The sequence below is a fragment of the Colobus angolensis genome, unplaced genomic scaffold (genome assembly GCF_000951035.1).
Source record: "Colobus angolensis palliatus isolate OR3802 unplaced genomic scaffold, Cang.pa_1.0 Scaffold66, whole genome shotgun sequence".
In the NCBI taxonomy this organism is placed as follows: domain Eukaryota; kingdom Metazoa; phylum Chordata; class Mammalia; order Primates; family Cercopithecidae; genus Colobus; species Colobus angolensis.
In genome coordinates, this window is record NW_012120265.1 from 3,507,510 (window position 1) to 3,525,199 (window position 17,690).

Sequence of the window (17,690 nt, forward strand, 5' to 3'; positions counted from 1 at the left end):
GGGACCCGCCCCGCACAAAGGTCGCCCCCCGCTGCGCACTGGGCAGGCGGCCGTGACCCGCCCTGCGTGTTCTCGGGGAGCCTCCAAGGCCCCTCCCCGGTCCTCCCCCTGGCAGCTGCCCCGCCCCTTCGCCCCTCACCATGGACACCCCACCCGCTGCCCAGCCTCAGTTTCCCTCTCTGTCAAAGGCTGGGACACAACACCTCGGGATGCTTCTGCTCTTAGGCCAAAGGGTACACCCTGGAGGTTCTGGCATGCCCGCTCTTTCCCCTGCCCCACAACTTCGTTCTAAGGAAATTCGTTCTCCTGGACTGTGCCCTTCTAAACCCCTCCATTCCCCACCCAAAGATCAAGTGGGCATTGCCTGTGCGCGCTGATGGAGCGACTTCCAGCTCTTGGGCGCAAAACGCCTTTCAGTGGGCTTAGATTTGAGTTTTCACACAGTGGCCACCACAAATGTAAACGTGTTTCCAGGCAGGTGAGAGGTGTTTTTTTTGTTTGTTTGTTTGTTTGTTTTTGAGAGGAGGTCTCACTCTGTCACCCAGACTGGAGTGCAGTGGCCTGCCTTGAACTCTCAGCCCCAAGCGATCCTCCCACCTCAGCTTCCCAAGTAGCTGGGACTACAGGTATGCACCACCACGTGCAGCTAATTATTTTTTGTAGACAGGGGTCTCGCTTTGTGGCCTAGGCTGGTTTCAAACTCCTGTGCTCAAGAGATCCTCCCACCTCAGCCTCCCAAAGAGCTGCAATTATAGGCGTGAGCCACCGCGAAGGGTCTTTAAGTGTACTCCGGGGCTGTACCTTTGCAGGCTAGTCCTGGGTTGAGGGTTCTTCATGTGGGGGAGAGGGTAGAAGGAAGGGGTTCTAGGGGGTGGGGGCTGAAGTTAGAATATCGGGATGGAGCCAGTTTGGTGAAGAGTTTGGGAAGGGTGTTCCTGGCAGGGAAGAAAATGGCTTAGGCTTGGAAATGAGCAGCGGAAAGGAGGTCGGTTCTGCTGGGGTGTGATGAGAAGTGAGACAGCTGTGAGAGGCTGTGGGTGGTTTTGAACAGCTGGGAGGGGGCCGCAGTGTTGTTGGGGAGAATGAGGAGGAGACCATCTGTCTTTGTCACCCCTCCAATCACCCTCTGGCCCATGTGGAGTACTTGCGGATGCTGCAGACAGCAAGGTGAACCATGCCCACCTGACACCTGCCCCACGGGAGCCCAGTCTGCAGCTGGCACAAATTCTAACCCCTACCCCTACCTCAGGCTCCTTCTGCACGCAGCCCCTTAGCGTGATGCCAACTGGGTCACAGGTCTTTCTCAACTGGGCCACAAGAGTCTTCTGGCCACAAGTCTGACTTAGCCTCCTTCCCCAGGTGCCCCCTGCCCATGAGTGAAGTTCAGGTTCCCCTGGACTTTCCCCAACTTTAGCAGAGTCAACACCCCCCAGGCCTGCTTTCTGTCTGCAAAATGAGCCTTCTTGTAAGCGTGTCCCAGCATCCCCTCGTCCAGGCAGCCCTGCCTGCCACCCCCACCCCATCTTCTCCACACAGGGCCAGGGTGTCTGTGCCTGGCTCAGCCTAGGGGCCTGGCCTTGTCCCATGTACAGGATGCACCTGCACACGCACACAGCATTTGGAGGCCTCATCCCCTGCCAGGGGGTAAAGTCCATGTCCTGAGCCTGGTGAGCCTCCATGTCGCTGAGAACTGAGAAGTGACTTGGACGGCTGAATGCCTGGGACCAAGCCCCAGGATTCCCCGTCTCCTGAACCACTGGCTGCAGAGAGCTACCCTGCTGTGCTCAGGGTCCTGGCCCACTGCCTTCTGGGCAGCCCCCATGTATGGGCACCCAGGCCAAGCCCACCAATGTTACTCCTTGCTCTGCCTCAGCCACAGCGTCAGGAGGGGAAAAAGGGTGGCATGTCACCCCAGCCTTGGCTCTGCCACTGCCTCTGGCACCTCCCTGGTCTCAGACCCCACTGAGACACTCTGCAGGCCGCCCCACCACGGCTCCCTGGTTCCTCTCAGTAGCAGCCTCAGACCTCGTCCCCAGCAGCCTGGCTGACTGGGGCAGATCTTATCCACCTAGTCCCCACACAAACACAGCAAAAACCCAGTGTTTGCTGAATGGCTGTGTGAACACAGGCTGGCCCAGGAGCCCGACACCACACCAAGCATGTGAATAGGGAGCCCCTGGTGCCTGCAGGGGCTGGGCAGCACCCACTGGGTGTGTGTGGGGGGGGGGTGGGGGGGAGGTAGATGGAAATGCAGATTCTCAGGGTCCTGCCCAACCAGCTGACTCAGCAGCTGCAGCTTAACAAGATCCCAGGGTGACTCAGGCACAAATGTGGGGCTCTGGCCCTGGGGCAGATGTGGGGGTCTTGGCAAACACTGTGGCCCACGGGGCTACCCTCCTGCCTCCAAAACTCTGGCTCTGAGGCCCTTCCTTTCAGGAGCTGTCCGACATGTTGGCATGGCTCATCCATCCACACAGCTATCCTCTAATGACACAAGCCCCAGGGACTCGTGTGCCTACAACACTGGTGGGACCTGAAGGGCCACAGCCATCACCTGTGTGCTGGGCCCTGCCAGCACCATCTGCCAGGAGAGCACACAGATGTGCCCAGAAGCCACCTGACTCTGCAGGTCTGAGGGAAGGTGGGACCCTGCCTGGAGACCCCTCCCCAACCTCCCCCTGCAGCACAGTGCTAGCCTGGGAGGTTCCTGACATTCCTTTAGCCCAGGAGTGGCCAGGTCTCCAGCTTTTTTATTATTATTATTATTATTATTTGAGACAGAGTCTTGCTCTCTCGCCCAGGCCGGAGTACAGTGGTGCAATCTCGGCTCACTGCAACTGCCTCCCAGGCTCAAGCAGTTCTCCTGCCTCAGCCTCCCGAGTAGCTGAGACTACAGGTGTGCACCACCATGCCCAGCTAATTTTGTATTTTTAGTAGAGACAGGGTTTCACCATGTTGACCAGGTGGGTCTCGAACTCCTGACCTCCGGTGATCTGCCCGCCTCGGCCTCCCAAAGTGCTGGGATTACAGGCGTGTGATACCGCACCTGACCTTCCAGCTTTATTATGCTGAGAACAGCTTTCTTCCTTCCTCCCCTCCAGTGCAACCCAAGCTAAGCAGGGATGGAGACTCCACAGGCCAAGAAGGAGAGCCCCGAGGCAACATCTTGTACTCTGTGCCCAGCCTGGTCCCGCTGCTAACAGGAGGGGCTTCCTGCAACAGGACCAGGCATCTGTGGTGGATGAGCACTGGGACTTTATTACATGGCACGGCACTCGTGACAACGGGAGGGGTGGGCAGAAACGCAGGCCGGAACATTCCACAGTCCAGGGACGGTTGGTCATTCAGAAAGTATGTATTTCCAGAACACTCAGTAGTAAGGCCGTCTAGGGTTGTTCTGCGGAAGGCAAAACAGGAGGAGGGGATTAGCGCTAAAGACAGCAGTTCCTCCTGTCCGGAACCTTCAGGGGGCAGCTGAGCTCGCACCCGTGAGGTGACAGGGCAGGCTTGGGGGACGGGTGGGGGCTTGAATGCAGGGGTTGGTAGGGGGCTTGCTGGTGAGACCCAGCCTGGCTGGACTGGGGAAGGAAGGGAACCTTCTGATCCCACCACCACCCTCTCCTGTCAACTGAGCAAAGGCAGCCCAGCCGGGCATGCGCACCAGGGGGTTGGGCCGGAAGCGGTAGGCCAGCATCATCCTCTTGCGAAAGGCCTCGTACTCATCGTCTTCCTTGGAGAGCTCGGCCGGGCGGTCAATCCCGAAGCCGGCACCGTCCACTGTGGTGGTGCCCCTACAGGGAGGAGACGATGTGAGCAGGGGGCTGGGCCAGTGTCAGTTAGAAGGGGCCTAGGGCCGGAACTCTGGGCAGGGGAGCCGAGCACAGCTGGGCTCTCGGCAGCCTCCTGGGGCGCAGGGCTGGGCTGGGACGTATCTGTACAGAGAGAAGCCTGAACCTGAATGGTGAAGGAAGGGGAGACCCCAGGGTCCCACACAGGAAGGAGGAGCCCACAGTGAAGGCTGTCATAGCTCTTGGGATATTAGGATGGTTACTCAAGGACAGCCTCGAAGGGGGCACTCGGGGCCAGACTCACACCTGAGAGAGCTCCTGCCCATCTCTGGGACTGGTTTCGCACTCATGGGAATTCAAACGAGGCCCTTCACAAGGCAGACAGGGCCTGATCCATCTGTACCCACACCCACCCCACCTGGCCTGGAGATACTCATGAGGGGACAGAAGGAGGCCCTGGGACTGGGGAGGACCCGGCCCATACAGCCTCCTGCACTGCAGGTTTGTGCCTGACAAGGGGTGTGCAGTGGGGTGCTGTGATCATTTTGCCACAAGGGAAAAGCAATGACATAAAGGGGGAGAAATGGGGAGGTGGTGGGGGAGCCACGGCCCCCGAGTTCATGGCCACGCCCTCCAACAGGTTCACACTCACTTGTTCACCGGGTTCTTGATGCCCTGGCCCTCCGAACCCAGCCCCTCGCCCTCTTTCCAGCCCATCTTCATCAGCATCTGGTAGCCAATGTTCTCCACAGTCAGCTTGAACTCCTTATACTCCGAGTAGTCAGGCTCGCGGCCCTCCTACAAGGTGAAGAGGCAGCTGTCACCTAACAGGGCTGGGGCTGTGGTGGCACCCAAATCCAACCTTCTGCCTTTGCTTTCAATCAGTGCTGGGACCAGTGGCCCATCTGCCTCCCTCTCACCAGATCAGACTCGCTGATAACAGACCAAGCTCCTCCTGCTTCTCAGGGTCCCCTGGGCCTTAGTGCCACACTGTGCACCAAGCTCCCTGGTGGCCAAGTCAAAAGGGCAAGAGAAAGAGTTACACAGGCCTTATCCACCTGAGATAAAGCAATGGTTCATTGGCAAAGAGAAGCCCTGTGTTCATGTCCTGAGAGCAATTTGTTGTACAAGGTCCTAACAAAAGATGGACAGCGAGGTTACCACCTCGCTGATGAGGCTATCAGGCCCTGAACAGTTTCATAAAAAACCTCAAAAAGATAATGGGGGACGTGCCGTGTCAGCCCGCTCCCCTCAGGAGCCCAACAGCAGCAGAGGCAGAATGTTAAGCTCTGGTTCTGGAGAGGCCAGTCCGTGGGGACTTCTGCCGGAGAAACACTTTGCCTGTAAACTGCACTTAATTGGCTCCACTGGAAGCAGAATTTACCCCGCAGCCCCAGGAAATGTTTCTGAGGCGGCAGCTGAGCTGCTGTTTGCTAATTTCCTACACAGACGGCGCCTGTCATTAACAGATGCCTCTCGCAGCGAGAGAGCCTGGCTCCCGATCGAGGGTAGCTAGGCTACTTTGGGTGCCTGCAGGGTGAGGCGGCTATAGGAGGGACTGGCCCATAGCAGAGGCTGGAGCCGGGGGCCCCTCCTGGCTCACCTTCAGGGCCTTGAAGGTCTCCATAAACTTCTCCAGCTCATCTGGAGGCAGGAAGTCTCCGATGAAGTGCTTGCCCCGGCCCATCTTTGTCAGTTGCTCGGCCCATTCTGCTCAGAGAAGCAGAAAGGTGAGAAGAGGGAGACGCAGGAAGGAGGGGAGTGGGCCTGGTGGCTCCCAGGCAAAGGTATGAGACTCAGTGGGAGCTGGGGAAGGAGGTGGCTGGGCCATGACCCCAGCCTGAGCCTCGGCCAGGCAGCCCAGCATTCAGTGAACCCTGTGCGGCTCTCCACCCTAACGATGATAGGACCGCTCCTTTCACCACAGAGAAAACTAGGACCCAGAAAGACTGAGCCTCTCACTCCAGGCCTCACAGCCACAGGGGGCAGGCTGGGGGCTGAACCAGGACGGCAGCTCAAGACCACGTGGGACACCTCCAGGTAACCTTCCAGGGCAGGTGAGGGGGGCCACACCCAGCCCAGCCCACCCCGCTGCGCCACACACCCCTGGTCTTGTCCATCTCCATGCGCCGCAGTTGGTGCTCCCAGGTGCCCAGCTCGCTGTCTACCTCCTCATCGCTGTCGTAGCCGTGCTGGTGCTGCTGCACTGCCTTTTCCCACAGCAGCTGCATGTCCTGCATGGCCCGCTTGTGCTGCATAATCATGTCGTACATCTGCTGCATCTGCAGGGCACGCTCACCAGTAAGCCAAGGCACTGCGCAGTGGCCTGCCGGAGCCCCGCCCCCGCTCCCCACCTCCAGTGCAGGGCGTGCCCCCACCGGAACCTGGCTCATCTGGACCCCCTAGGCAGGGCTGGAGCAAGGATTCAGGCAAGTACTGAGTACCGCCCTGGGTTCTCTAAATCCTGGTGTGGAGCACGGAGGACCTCTTGGCCACTGAATGAGGGTGACCCAGGGCCCTGACCCCTGGAAGAGTCAAGGGTGATGTGACGGGGCTGTGGGCCTGGAGGAGGGGTCAGAGTGAGCTGACCCCAGGGACTGACAGGCAGGTGCCTGCAGCTCCTCAGGAGAGCCAACACCAACACTGCCCAACTCCAACCGGGCGGCCTCAAGTCCCTCAGGGTGCCCTGTGCTGACCAGGACAATCTTGCACTAGACACAAGAGGACTGTGGACAGAGAACATCAGTAGAGACTATCCCATAGGGACCAGCCCTGGAGCACAGCAAGAAGCAGCCACAAAGCTGAGGCCAGGGATCACAGACCACCGGGGCTGCCCCAAGGGTCAACGGTCTCCCAGGCAGCCTGAGAGGCCATTCAAATGCAGTGGGGGTGGCATGCCACCTACTGGGGCAGGGGGACGTGCCTGCCTGGCAGCCTCCCCACTGGCCATGGGTTCCACCTGAATGCAGGAGCTTGGCGAGCACACGAACCCGTGACCACTGCACCCGAGGGTAGAGGATGACACTCTTTGGGGACTGACCATGCCGGTCCCCTTGTCCCCACAGTCTTACCTCCTGCTGCTCCTTCAGCTGCTTCTTCTGGGCGTCCGACAGCTCTGTGACGCCCACTAGACCCACAGGCTTCCCCTTCTCATAGCCAAGCCCCTTGAGGTCCTGAACTGGAAACCAAAGACACAGGGCAGTCAATGCCTGACAGGTGCACCCTGATCTCGCTCTCACACTGGAGTGTGCTGTGAGTCTCACGCCTTCAGGACACTCCAGGCACACACGGCCCTCACATTACGACTGTCAGTGCCACATGGTATGTGAGAGCCTTGGGGCCGTGCTGTGTGCTGCCATGTGCACCCCCGCATCTTATGTCCTTGTGACCTCTCCAGCCAGGCTCTACGCATCACCGCATTACAGATGTGGACACCAGGAATCAGAGGTTCGGGGACTCACACAGCTAATGAGTGACAGGGCAGGAATTTGCAGAGCTGGAGACAAGAAAGCTGAGATGGAGTGTGGGCAGCATGCATGGACACACTCACAAGCTGGCTCTCAGAAGGCAGCCCCGTTGCTAACAGACCCCAGGTGTAAGCGCGCACAGATTCAGAGTCTGGCGTAAGAATCAGCTGTGCGATTCCCTTCGCTCCTTCAGGGGAGGCAGCCAACCATCCTCAGAGCAGCTGACATTTAATTTGGCATTAGCTGTGGAACCTGGCAGGCGCCAGTAACACTGACACATAGAAAGATGCTGCAACGGCCCTATCCGGGCGACAGAAACCACCATCCCTCGGGTGGTACGGTGCTTCCGGGGGGAGAAGGTGAGCAGAGGGGTGCAGCGGGTCCTCTGGGAAGGGAAAAGACTTGGGTCCTTCCAGCTCATCAACACTCGGGCTTTGTCACTAAGAATAGCCCACATTTGCACTCTTAGTCCTTCCTCAGTTTACGAGGCACTGAGGGATGTGGGGGAGCCCAGTGGGGGAGATGCAGGAGCTGAAGTCTGAGCATCTGGTTGAGTGCCTTAGAGCAGGCCCAAAGTCCCTTTCCCCCAGGCCCACTCCACCACATGAGTGGGTGGGTGAGGTCTACCATGCTCCCTGAGGACATGGATCAGTGGGACTTGAACCTGGGCCTCAGATTTTGGAGCCTGTTCTGTCTAGCTAGGCCACAGAGCAGCTTCTTCACCCGCTGGGTGTCTCAGAGCTGAGGTGTGTGCACGTTGAAGAAGCACCTGGATCTAAGCACTAGGGTTTGGCACTTGAGTGACAAACCAATCCTAGGTACCCTCCACCCTGGCTAGAGTTGCTGGCTATAGCCCTGGTAAGCATAAGAATCTTCATTCAGTAGCTTTTGTCCTTGACCTAGAATCTCTGAGGCCCTTGGGGCCAGGGAGGCACTGAGCAAGCAACCATCCCTGAGTTGGACAAGCAGGTCCAAGAGGCTGGCCACCTGACCTGGGAAGGCTGCCTTCCCTCTTGGGGTCCTGTCCTCATCTTGCAAACACAGGTGATGGTGCCACACAACAGGGCACGTCAGACTCCTCCATGCACCTGTGTGTCGAGCGCTGGTGAAGCTGGAGTGAGGGGGTGATGTTTCTGCTCACAGTGCAGGCTGCATAGCTGCACAGTGGGGCGCCATACGAGATAGTGGCTGTCAGTCACTGTCATCTGCAGAATGCAATGACAAGAGACCACCCCCCAATCCCTGTAGGTTTGGTAAGAAAATGAGACCAGGCCATATGCTGGCCCTCCCTGAAATTATGAAATTGCTGCTAAGAAGGGAGAGGTGAAAAGGTGATTGTCCAAAACTGTGGTAATTATTGTGCTTATCATTATCCATCTCTTGAACTTTTTTTTTCCCCCTCGAGATGGAGTCTTGCTCTGTTGCCCAGGCTAGAGTGCAGTGGCGTGATCTTGGTTCACTGCAACCTCCGCCTCCCAGGAACAAGCAATTCTCCTGCCTCAGCCTCCTGAGTAGCTGGGACTACAGGCATGCGGCACCACACCCGGCTAAGTTTTGTATTTTTAGTAGAGATGGAGTTTCACAATATTAGTCAGGCTAGTCTCGAACTCCTGACCTCAGGTGATCCGCCCGCCTTGGCCTCCCACAGTCCTGGGATTACCGGCGTGAGCCACCATATCTGGCCTCCTGAACTTTCTATGACAAGAAAGAATCCAAGTACTGGCTGGGAGTGGTGACTCATGCCTGTAATCCCAGCACTTTTGGAGACTGAGGTGGGAGGATGGCTTGAACCCAGGAGTTCGAGACCAGCCTAGGCAACATAGCAAGACCATCTCTATGTATGTATTAAAAAAAAAAAAAAAAGGCTCACTTCAGACCCAAAAACACAAATTCAGTCAGGAATCACTTCATGGAGTGGACCATTCTGGAAATGCATCATTAGGCGCTGCTGCCAACATGTGAGCATCATAGATTGTACCTCCACAAACCTAGATGCTACCACCTACTGCACACCTACACCAGATATTACAGTTGACCTTGAATTATATGGGTTTGAACTACACAGGTCCACTTAATATGCTGATTTTTTTCAATGAATATATTGAAGAAATTTTTGGAGATTTGCAACAATTCGAAAAAAATCAGATGAACCACTTAATATGCTGATTTTTTTCAATGAATATATTGAAGAAATTTTTGGAGATTTGCAACAATTCGAAAAAAATCAGATGAACCACTTAATATGCTGATTTTTTTCAATGAATATATTGAAGAAATTTTTGGAGATTTGCAACAATTCGAAAAAAATCAGATGAACCACGTAGCCTAGAAATATTGAAAAAAAAATCAAGAAAAAGTTAGGTGTATCATGAATGTATAAGATATATGTAGACGCTAGTCTGTTTTATCACTTAGTACCATAAAACATATACACATTGCAGAAACTTAAACTTTACCAAAACTTATGACACAGACTGTACATAGTGTATTTTGCAGTCCAGAGAAATGTAAACAAACGTAAAGATGGCAGTTTAAATCTTTTTTTTTTTTTTTTTCTGAGACAGTCTTGCTCTGTCGCCCAGGCTGGAGTGTAGTGGCACAATCTTGGCTCACTGCAACCTCCACCTCCCAGATTCAAGCAATTCTCCTGCCTCAGCCTCCCGAGTAGCTGGGACTACAGGCATGCGGCACCACACCCGGCTAATTTTTGTATTTTTAGTAGAGATGGGGTTTCACCATATTGGCCAGGCTGGTCTCGAACTCCTGACCTCGTGATCCGCCCACCTCAGCCTCCCAAAGTACTGGGATTACAGTCGTGAGCCACCATGCCCAGCCGATTTTTGTATTTTTAGTAGAGATGGGGTTTCACCATATTGGCCAGGCTGGTCTCGAACTCCAACCTTACGATCTGCCCGCCTCAGCCTCCCAAAGTGCTGGGATTACAGGCATAAGCCACCGCACCCAGCAGATTAAATCTTAACTGCATAACATTAGCTGTAGTGCACACTGTACTACTGTAATCATTTTGTAACCTCCTGTTGCTATTGTAATGAGCTCAAGTGTTGAGAATATCTGCTTAAAACACCACGTGATGCTAATCATCTCTGCGTGAGCTGTTTGTCCCTTTAGTAAATTGCATATTGCAGTAGAGACATCTCTCAGGGTTCTCAAGTATTTTTTGGGTTTAGTGCAATATAGTAAACCTTGAATAACATCATGGGTCCCATAAAAAGTGCCACTAGTCAAGCACCTGTAGTCCCAGCTACTCAGGAGGCTGAGGGAGAATTGTTTGAACCCAGGAGGAGGTTGCAGTGAGCCCAGAGTGTGCCATTGCACTCCGGCCTGGGTGACAGAGCAAGACTCCATCTCAAAAAAAGTGCCACTAGTGATGGCGGAAGTGCTCCCAAGAAGCAGAGAAAACTCAAAACATTACCAGAAACAGTTGAATTGTTTGATATGTGTCATAGATTGAGGTCTGCAACTGCAGTTGCCCACCATTTCAAGATAAATGAATACAGCATAAGGACCATTGTAAAAAACAAAACAAAACAAAACAAAAAACAGAAAAGGAAATTGGTGAAGCTGTTGTAGCTATGTCAACCTTGTACTTTCTGTGAAGTAACTTTTTATCTCATTTTGAAAATGCAGTTTTTATGTGTATAGGACTGACATCAGAAAGACACACCTACAGAATGACACACTACAGGGTGCGTCATACGATTTAAGAAAAAAGTAAAGTCACTATGTGACAATTCAGAACAAAAGGAAGGCAAAGGATTGAAAGTTGGAGAATGTAATGGCAGTAATGGATGGTTTGATAAGCTTAGAAAGAGGTTTGGCTTTAAAAAGATGTCAAGATAACAGGAGCAACAGCTTCTGCCCACCTAGAGGTGGCAGATGAGTTCCCAGATGCCATTAAGAAAATCATTGAGAAGGAAAGATATGTATATGCTCAAACAGGTTTTTCTTTGAGATGGAGTCTCACCCAGGCTGGAGTGCAGTGGAGTGATCCTGGCTCACTGCAACCTCTGCCTCCTGGGTTCAAGCGATTCTCCTGCTTCAGCCTCCCGAGTATCTGGGATTACAGGAGCCTGCCACTACACACAGCTAATTTTTTGTATTTTTAGTAGAGATGAGGTTTCACCATGTTGGCCAGGCTGGTTTCAAACTCCTCACCTCAAGTTATCCACCTACATTGGCCTCCCAAAGTGCTAGGATCACAGGCATGAGCCACTGTGCCCAGCCTCAAACACGTTCTTTAATGCAGACATAAGTGCCCTATTTGGGGTGGGGGAGTCGGGGAGCCAAAAAAGACATTTATTAGTAAGGAAGAGGAGCAAACATCGGAATTTGTTGTCCAGGTTGGAGTGCAATGGCGTGAACATGGCTCACTGCAGCTTCAATCTTCCAGGCTCAAGCAAACCTCTCGCCTCAGCCTTCCGAATAGTTGCGACTACAAGTGCACACCGCCACATACCTAGCTAATTTTTGTGTTTTTCTGTAGAGATGGGGTTTTCTCATGTTGCCCAGGCTGATCTCAATTCCTGCCTCAAGCGATCTGCCCGCGTCGGCCTCCCAGTGTGCTGGGATTACAGGCATGAACCACCATGCCTGGCCAAGCACCAGAACTTAAGGCAGGACAATACTACTGTTTTGTGCAATTGCAGTTGGGTTTATGATCAGGGCTGCCTTTACCTATGAAGCTGCTAACCCCTGAGCCTTGAAGGGAAAAGATAAACACCAGCTGCCAGTCTTCTGGTTATACAAGAAAGCCAGGGCAGGACAGCCATGGTGGCTCACACCTATAATCCAACACTTTGAGAGGCCAAGGCAGGAGGTAAAAAGGCCTGGACAACAAAAATTGTTTTTCTAGATTGGTTTGCCCCTGAAATCAGGAAGTACCTTGCTAGTGACTGCTTGTTAAAGTTCTTTTGATATTGGACAATGCCCCTGGCCACCCAGAACTTCATGTGTTTAACACTGAAGGCATCAAAGTGATCTACTGCCTCCAAACAAGGTCTCTACTTCAGCCTCTAGATTGGGGGGTTGTAAAAACCCTCAAGGCTCATTACACACGTACTCTATGGAAAAGGATTATCAAAGCTACAGAAGAGAACTTCAGCAGAGCGAACATTACTAAAGTCTGGAAGGGTTACACCACTGAAGAGGCCATCAAGCCTGAAACAATAAATTCCTGCTGGAGAAAACTGTCTTCAGATGTGCATGACTTCATGGGATTTATAACAGAGCCCATGAAGGAAATCACGAAAGAGATTGTAGAGACAGCAAAAAAGGGTAGAGGGTGAGGGATTTCAAGAGATAGATCTTGGAGAAATTTAAGAACTAACAATCTGGAAGTGGGTGGCTCATGTCTGTGGTCCCAAATGCTTGGGAGGCTGAGGCGGGCAGATCACTTGAACCCAGGAGTTTTGAGTCCAGCCTGGGCAACACAGCAAGACTGTCTCTATAAAAAATTAAAAATAAAAATCTTAAAAAGTAGGTCTGGCCAGACACGGTGGGTCACGCCTATAATCTCAGCACTTCGGAAGCCCAAGGCAGGTGGATCACCTGAGGTCAGGAGTTCAAGAGCAGCCTGGCTAACATGGCGAAACCGCATGTCCACTAAAAATACAAAACTAGCTGGCTGTGGTGGCACATGCCTGGGCGACAGTGCAAGACTCCATCTCCAAAAAAAAAAAAAAAAAACCAAAAAAAAAAAAAAAAACAACAAAAATAGGCCGGGCGAAGTGGCTCACACCTGTAATCCCAGCACTTTGGAAGGCTGAGGCAGGTGGATCATTTGAGGTCAGGAGTAAGAGACCAGCCTGGGAAACACGGTGAAACCCTGTTTCTACTAAATACAAAAATTAGCCCAGCATGATGGCACACACTTGTAATCCAAGCTGCTTGGGAGACTGAGATGGGAGCGTGGAGGCTGCAGTAAGCCGAGATTGTGCCACTTCACTCCAGCCAGGGTGACAGAGTGGTACCGGTCTCAAAACACAGGCGAGGCGAGGTGGCTCACACCTGTAATCCTAGCACGTTGGGAAGCTGAGGTGGGCAGATCACTTGAAGTCAGGAGTTCGAGATCAGCCTGGGCAACGTGGTGAAACCCCATCTCTACAAAAAGCACAACAACTTAGCCAGGCATAGTGGTGCACGCCTGTAATCCCAGCTACTCAGGAGGCTGAGGCATGAGAATTGTTTTAAACAGAGGGGCAGAGGCTACAGTAAGCTGAGATCGCGCCACTGCACTCCAGCCTGGGCAACAGAGTAAGACTCCAAATCAAAAAATAATTAATTAATTAAAAATAGAAAAGCTAACATATACCACACTGAAGAAATTAACAGAAGACAGCTGATGGAAAGGAGTGCTTCTGAACGAGTGCCAGATGATGAGGAAGAAGCCAGAGAAGCAGCAGCAGTACCAGAAAAGAAAATGACAATCTGGTAGGAGGATTCTCATTATTAGACTGTTTTTGACTTCTTTTATGACACAGACCCAAGACATGGGCACTGAAACTAAGTGTAAATGGTAGAAGAAGGAACAATACTGTATATAAACATCTTTAGGGAAATGAAAAAGAAAGTCAGGCAGAAATCGTGAGATATTCCCATAAAGTTACACAGACTGCCTGTCTCTCCTTCCACCTCTTCCAACTCTGAGGCAGCAAGACCAACCCCTACTCTTCCTCCTCCTTAGCTGTTCAATATGACGTTGACGAAGATGACTTTTGTAGTGATCCATGTCCACTTCATAAATAGTCAATATATTTTCTCTTCCTTCCTTCTTTTCTTTTTTTAAAAGAGTCAGGGTCTCGGGAAGCGAAGGTTACAGTGAGCCGAGATCATGCCATTGCACTACAGCCTAGGCAATAGAGTGAAACTCTGTCTCAAAAATAAATAAATAAATAAATAAATAGGCAGGGTCTGTCTGGCTGCTCTGTTTGGACCCTCTGTCATCCAGGCTGGAGTGCAATGGCACTATCATAACTCAATGCAGATTTAAATTCCTGGACTCAAGTGTTCCTCCTGCCTCAGCCTCCTGAGTATCTAGAGCTATAGGTGCACACCACCCAGCCTGGCTAATTTTTCCTCTGATTTTCTTAGTAATATTTTCTTTCTTCTAGCTTACTTTAAGAATACAGTACACAATACATATAACATATAAAAAGCATGTTAATCAACTGTTTATGTTACCAACAAGGCTTCTGGTCAACAGTAGGTTGGCCGAGCGCGGTGGCTCAAGCCTGTAATCCCAGCACTTTGAGAGGCTGAGACGGGCGGATCACAAGGTCAGGAGATCAAGACCATCCTGGCTAACACGGTGAAACCCCATCTCTACTAAAAAATACAAAAAAACTAGCCGGGCGAGGTGGCGGGCGCCTGTAGTCCCAGCTACTCGGGAGGCTGAGGCAGGAGAATGGCGTAAACCCGGGAAGCGGAGCTTGCAGTGAGCCGAGAACCGACCACTGCACCCCAGCCTGGGTGACAGAGCGAGACTCCGTCTCAAAAAAAAAAAAAAAAACAGTAGGCTATTAGTTAAGTTTTTGAGGAGTCAAAAGTTACATGCAGAGGCTGAAGGTGGGCAGACTACTTGAGCTCAGGAGTTTTGAAACAAACCTGGGCAATGTGGTGAAACCCTGTCTCTACAAAAAATTAAAGAATTAGCCAGGCATGCTGGTACGGGGCTATAGTCTCAGCTACTTGGGAGGCTAAGGTGAAAAGATAAGCTTGAGCTCAAGAGGTTGAGGCTGCAGTGAGCTGTGATTATACCACTGCACTCCAGCCTGGGAAACAGAGTGAGACCCTGCCTCAAAATAAACAAGTTTATATTCAGATTTTCTTTTTTTTTTTTTTGAGATGGAGTCTTGCTCTGTTACCCAGGCTGGAGTGCAATGGCGCAATCTCGGCTCACTGCAACCTCCACCTCCCAGGTTCAAGCAATTCTCCTGCCTCAGCCTCCTGAGTAGCTGGGATTACAGGCGTGTGCCACCAAGCCCGGCTATTTTGTTTTGGTTGTTTTTGTTTGTTTGTTTTGAGACAGAGTCTCGCTCTGTCACCCAGGCTGGAGTGCAGTGGTGCAATCTCGGCTCACTGCAAGCTCCGCCTCTCAGGTTCATACCATTCTCCTGCCTCAGCCTCCTGAGTAGCTGGGACTACAGGTGCCCACCACCAAGCCCGGCTAATTTCTTTTTGTATTGTTAGTAGTGATGGAGTTTCACTGTGTTAGCCAGGATGGTCTCCACCTCTTGACCTCATGGTCTGCCTGCCTCGGCCTCCCAAAGTGCTGGGATTACAGGCGTGAGCCACTGTGCCCGGCCTAATTTTTGTATTTTTAGTAAAGACAGGGTTTCGCCATGTTGGTAAGGCTGGTACCGGACTCCTGACCTTTTGATCTGCCCACCTCGGCCTCCCAAAGTGCTGGGATTACAGGCATGAGCCACCGTACCCGGCCTATATTCAGATTTTCAACCGCCCAGGGCTTGGGGTCCCAACCCCCATGTTGTTCAAGGGACAACTGTATAGCCTGTTGCTCCCAAACTACAAACCTGTAAAGTAACACAGGTTACTTTAATATTTATGTAACACAGGTTACATAATACTAAATATTTATAAATACTAAATATATAATACTAAATATTAATATATACTAAATATAAATACTAAATATTTATAAATACTAAATACTAAATATTTATGTAACACAGGTTACATATTTAGATATTTATGTATCTAAATATAAAAAAGGTACAGTAAAAATACTGTACTATAATCTTATGATTATAACAATTTTAAAAATGACCACTGTCATAAATGCAGTCCAGCACTGACCAAAATGTTGTCATACAGGGCCGGGCGTGGTGGCTCACACCTGTAATCCCAGCACTTTGGGAGGCCGAGGCGGGGAGATTACTTGAGGTCAGGACTTTGAGAACAGCCTAGCTAGCATTGTGAAATCCCGTCTCCACTAAAAATATAAAAATTATCTGGGCGTGGGCTGGGCATGGTGGCTCATGCCTATAATCCTAGCACTTTGGGAGGCTGAGGCAGGCGGATCATCTGAGGTCAGGAGTTCAAGAACAGCCTGGCCAACTTGGTGAAACCTCATTCTCCACTAAAACTACAAAAATTAGCTGGGTGTGGTGGTGGGCGCCTGTAGTCCCAGCTACTCGGGAGACTGAGGCAGGAGAATCGCTTGAACCCAGGAGGTAGAGGTTGCAATGAGCCGAAATAGTGCCACAGTACTCCACCCTGGGAGACAGAGGGAGACTCTGCCTCAAAAAAAAAAAAAAAAAAAAAAAAAGGAGGTTCCAGACAGCGGAACTCATGGAGGTTCCTGGAGGGTGGCATGCCCAGGGAGGGCATGGAAGCTCCGCGCCCCTTCCCCCATACCTTGCCCTATTCGACTCTTCATATGAAAAAATCCTTCAAGTCAAGAAGAATACAAGGAACTCAGAGGAGTTAGGAAAAATATAAGGGCCATGTACTCGACCCCCAACCCCTACCCTCGGTGGGTGTGGGTGATAGGAACTTTATGTCTGGAGATCTAAGAGTAGCATGAACTTCTGCTCTGCTTCTCTTCTAGAATTTTAAGAAGGTGGTAGACTGGCAGATGTGACCTGCCATCACACAAGAAGAATGGAAGAGATGGTAGCACACTGAGATTTGTTGGAGACCCCTAGGAAATTACCCTTCAGTTTCCTGTGACTCCTAAGTGATGGAGAAGGGCTAAAAGTTCTTGTGGGCAAGGAGAGAGGGAACGAGCAGAAACTGGTGATGGTACATAAATTATACAAGGAGAACTGGGTGTGCTTGCATTATTATTTTTAATGTTTAGATAATCAATGTACATTCTTGCTAAGTCAAGCACGGTGGCTCATATCTGTAATCCCAGCACTTTGGGAGGCAGAAGCAAGAGGATCATTTTGAGGCCAGGAGTGCAAGACCAGCCTGGCCAACATGGCGAAACCCCATTCCACTAAAAATATAAAAATTAGCCGGGCATGGTGGTGGACACCTATAATCCCAGCTACTTGGAGGCTGAGCAGGAAAATCGCTTGAACCTGGTAGGCGGAGGCTGCAGTAAGCCAAGATTGTGCCACTGCACTCCAGCCTGGACAAAAGAGCAAGACTCTGTCTCAAAGGCAAAAAACAAAAAACAAAAAAACTCTTTGCTATACATAGTTGTTATTTTTATTTTTAAGGAAACTATATTTCTGAAAGTAGCATTTGAAGAGAAGTTTATTATAGGTTACTGACAAAGTCAATCTATCAGTTAATATATATAACAATCATTTTTTTTTTTTTAAAGAAAGAAAGAGGCCAGGCCTGGTGGCTCATGCCTGTAATCCCAGCACTTTAGGAGGCCGAGGTGGGCAGATCACAAGGTCAGGAGCTCAAGACCAGCCTGACCAACATGGTGAAACCCTGT

At 51.4% G+C, this 17,690-nt stretch overlaps 1 protein-coding gene across 1 annotated transcript in view; it reads right to left on the reverse strand.

The window, feature by feature from the left end:
- Nucleotides 1–3,235: 3,235 nt before the first annotated feature.
- The window catches only part of SUGP1 (SURP and G patch domain containing 1), a 43,525-nt gene continuing 29,070 nt past the window's right edge, over nt 3,236–17,690 (reverse strand). Inside the window, exons 9-14 of the mRNA XM_011925873.1 lie at nt 6,860–6,966; nt 5,893–6,070; nt 5,392–5,498; nt 4,441–4,586; nt 3,662–3,791; nt 3,236–3,397 (exon numbers count right to left, since the gene is read on the reverse strand). Of these exons, the coding sequence (XP_011781263.1) occupies nt 3,371–3,397; nt 3,662–3,791; nt 4,441–4,586; nt 5,392–5,498; nt 5,893–6,070; nt 6,860–6,966 (695 nt within the window). The 3' untranslated portion in view covers nt 3,236–3,370. The remainder of the gene's footprint in view (nt 3,398–3,661; nt 3,792–4,440; nt 4,587–5,391; nt 5,499–5,892; nt 6,071–6,859; nt 6,967–17,690) is intronic.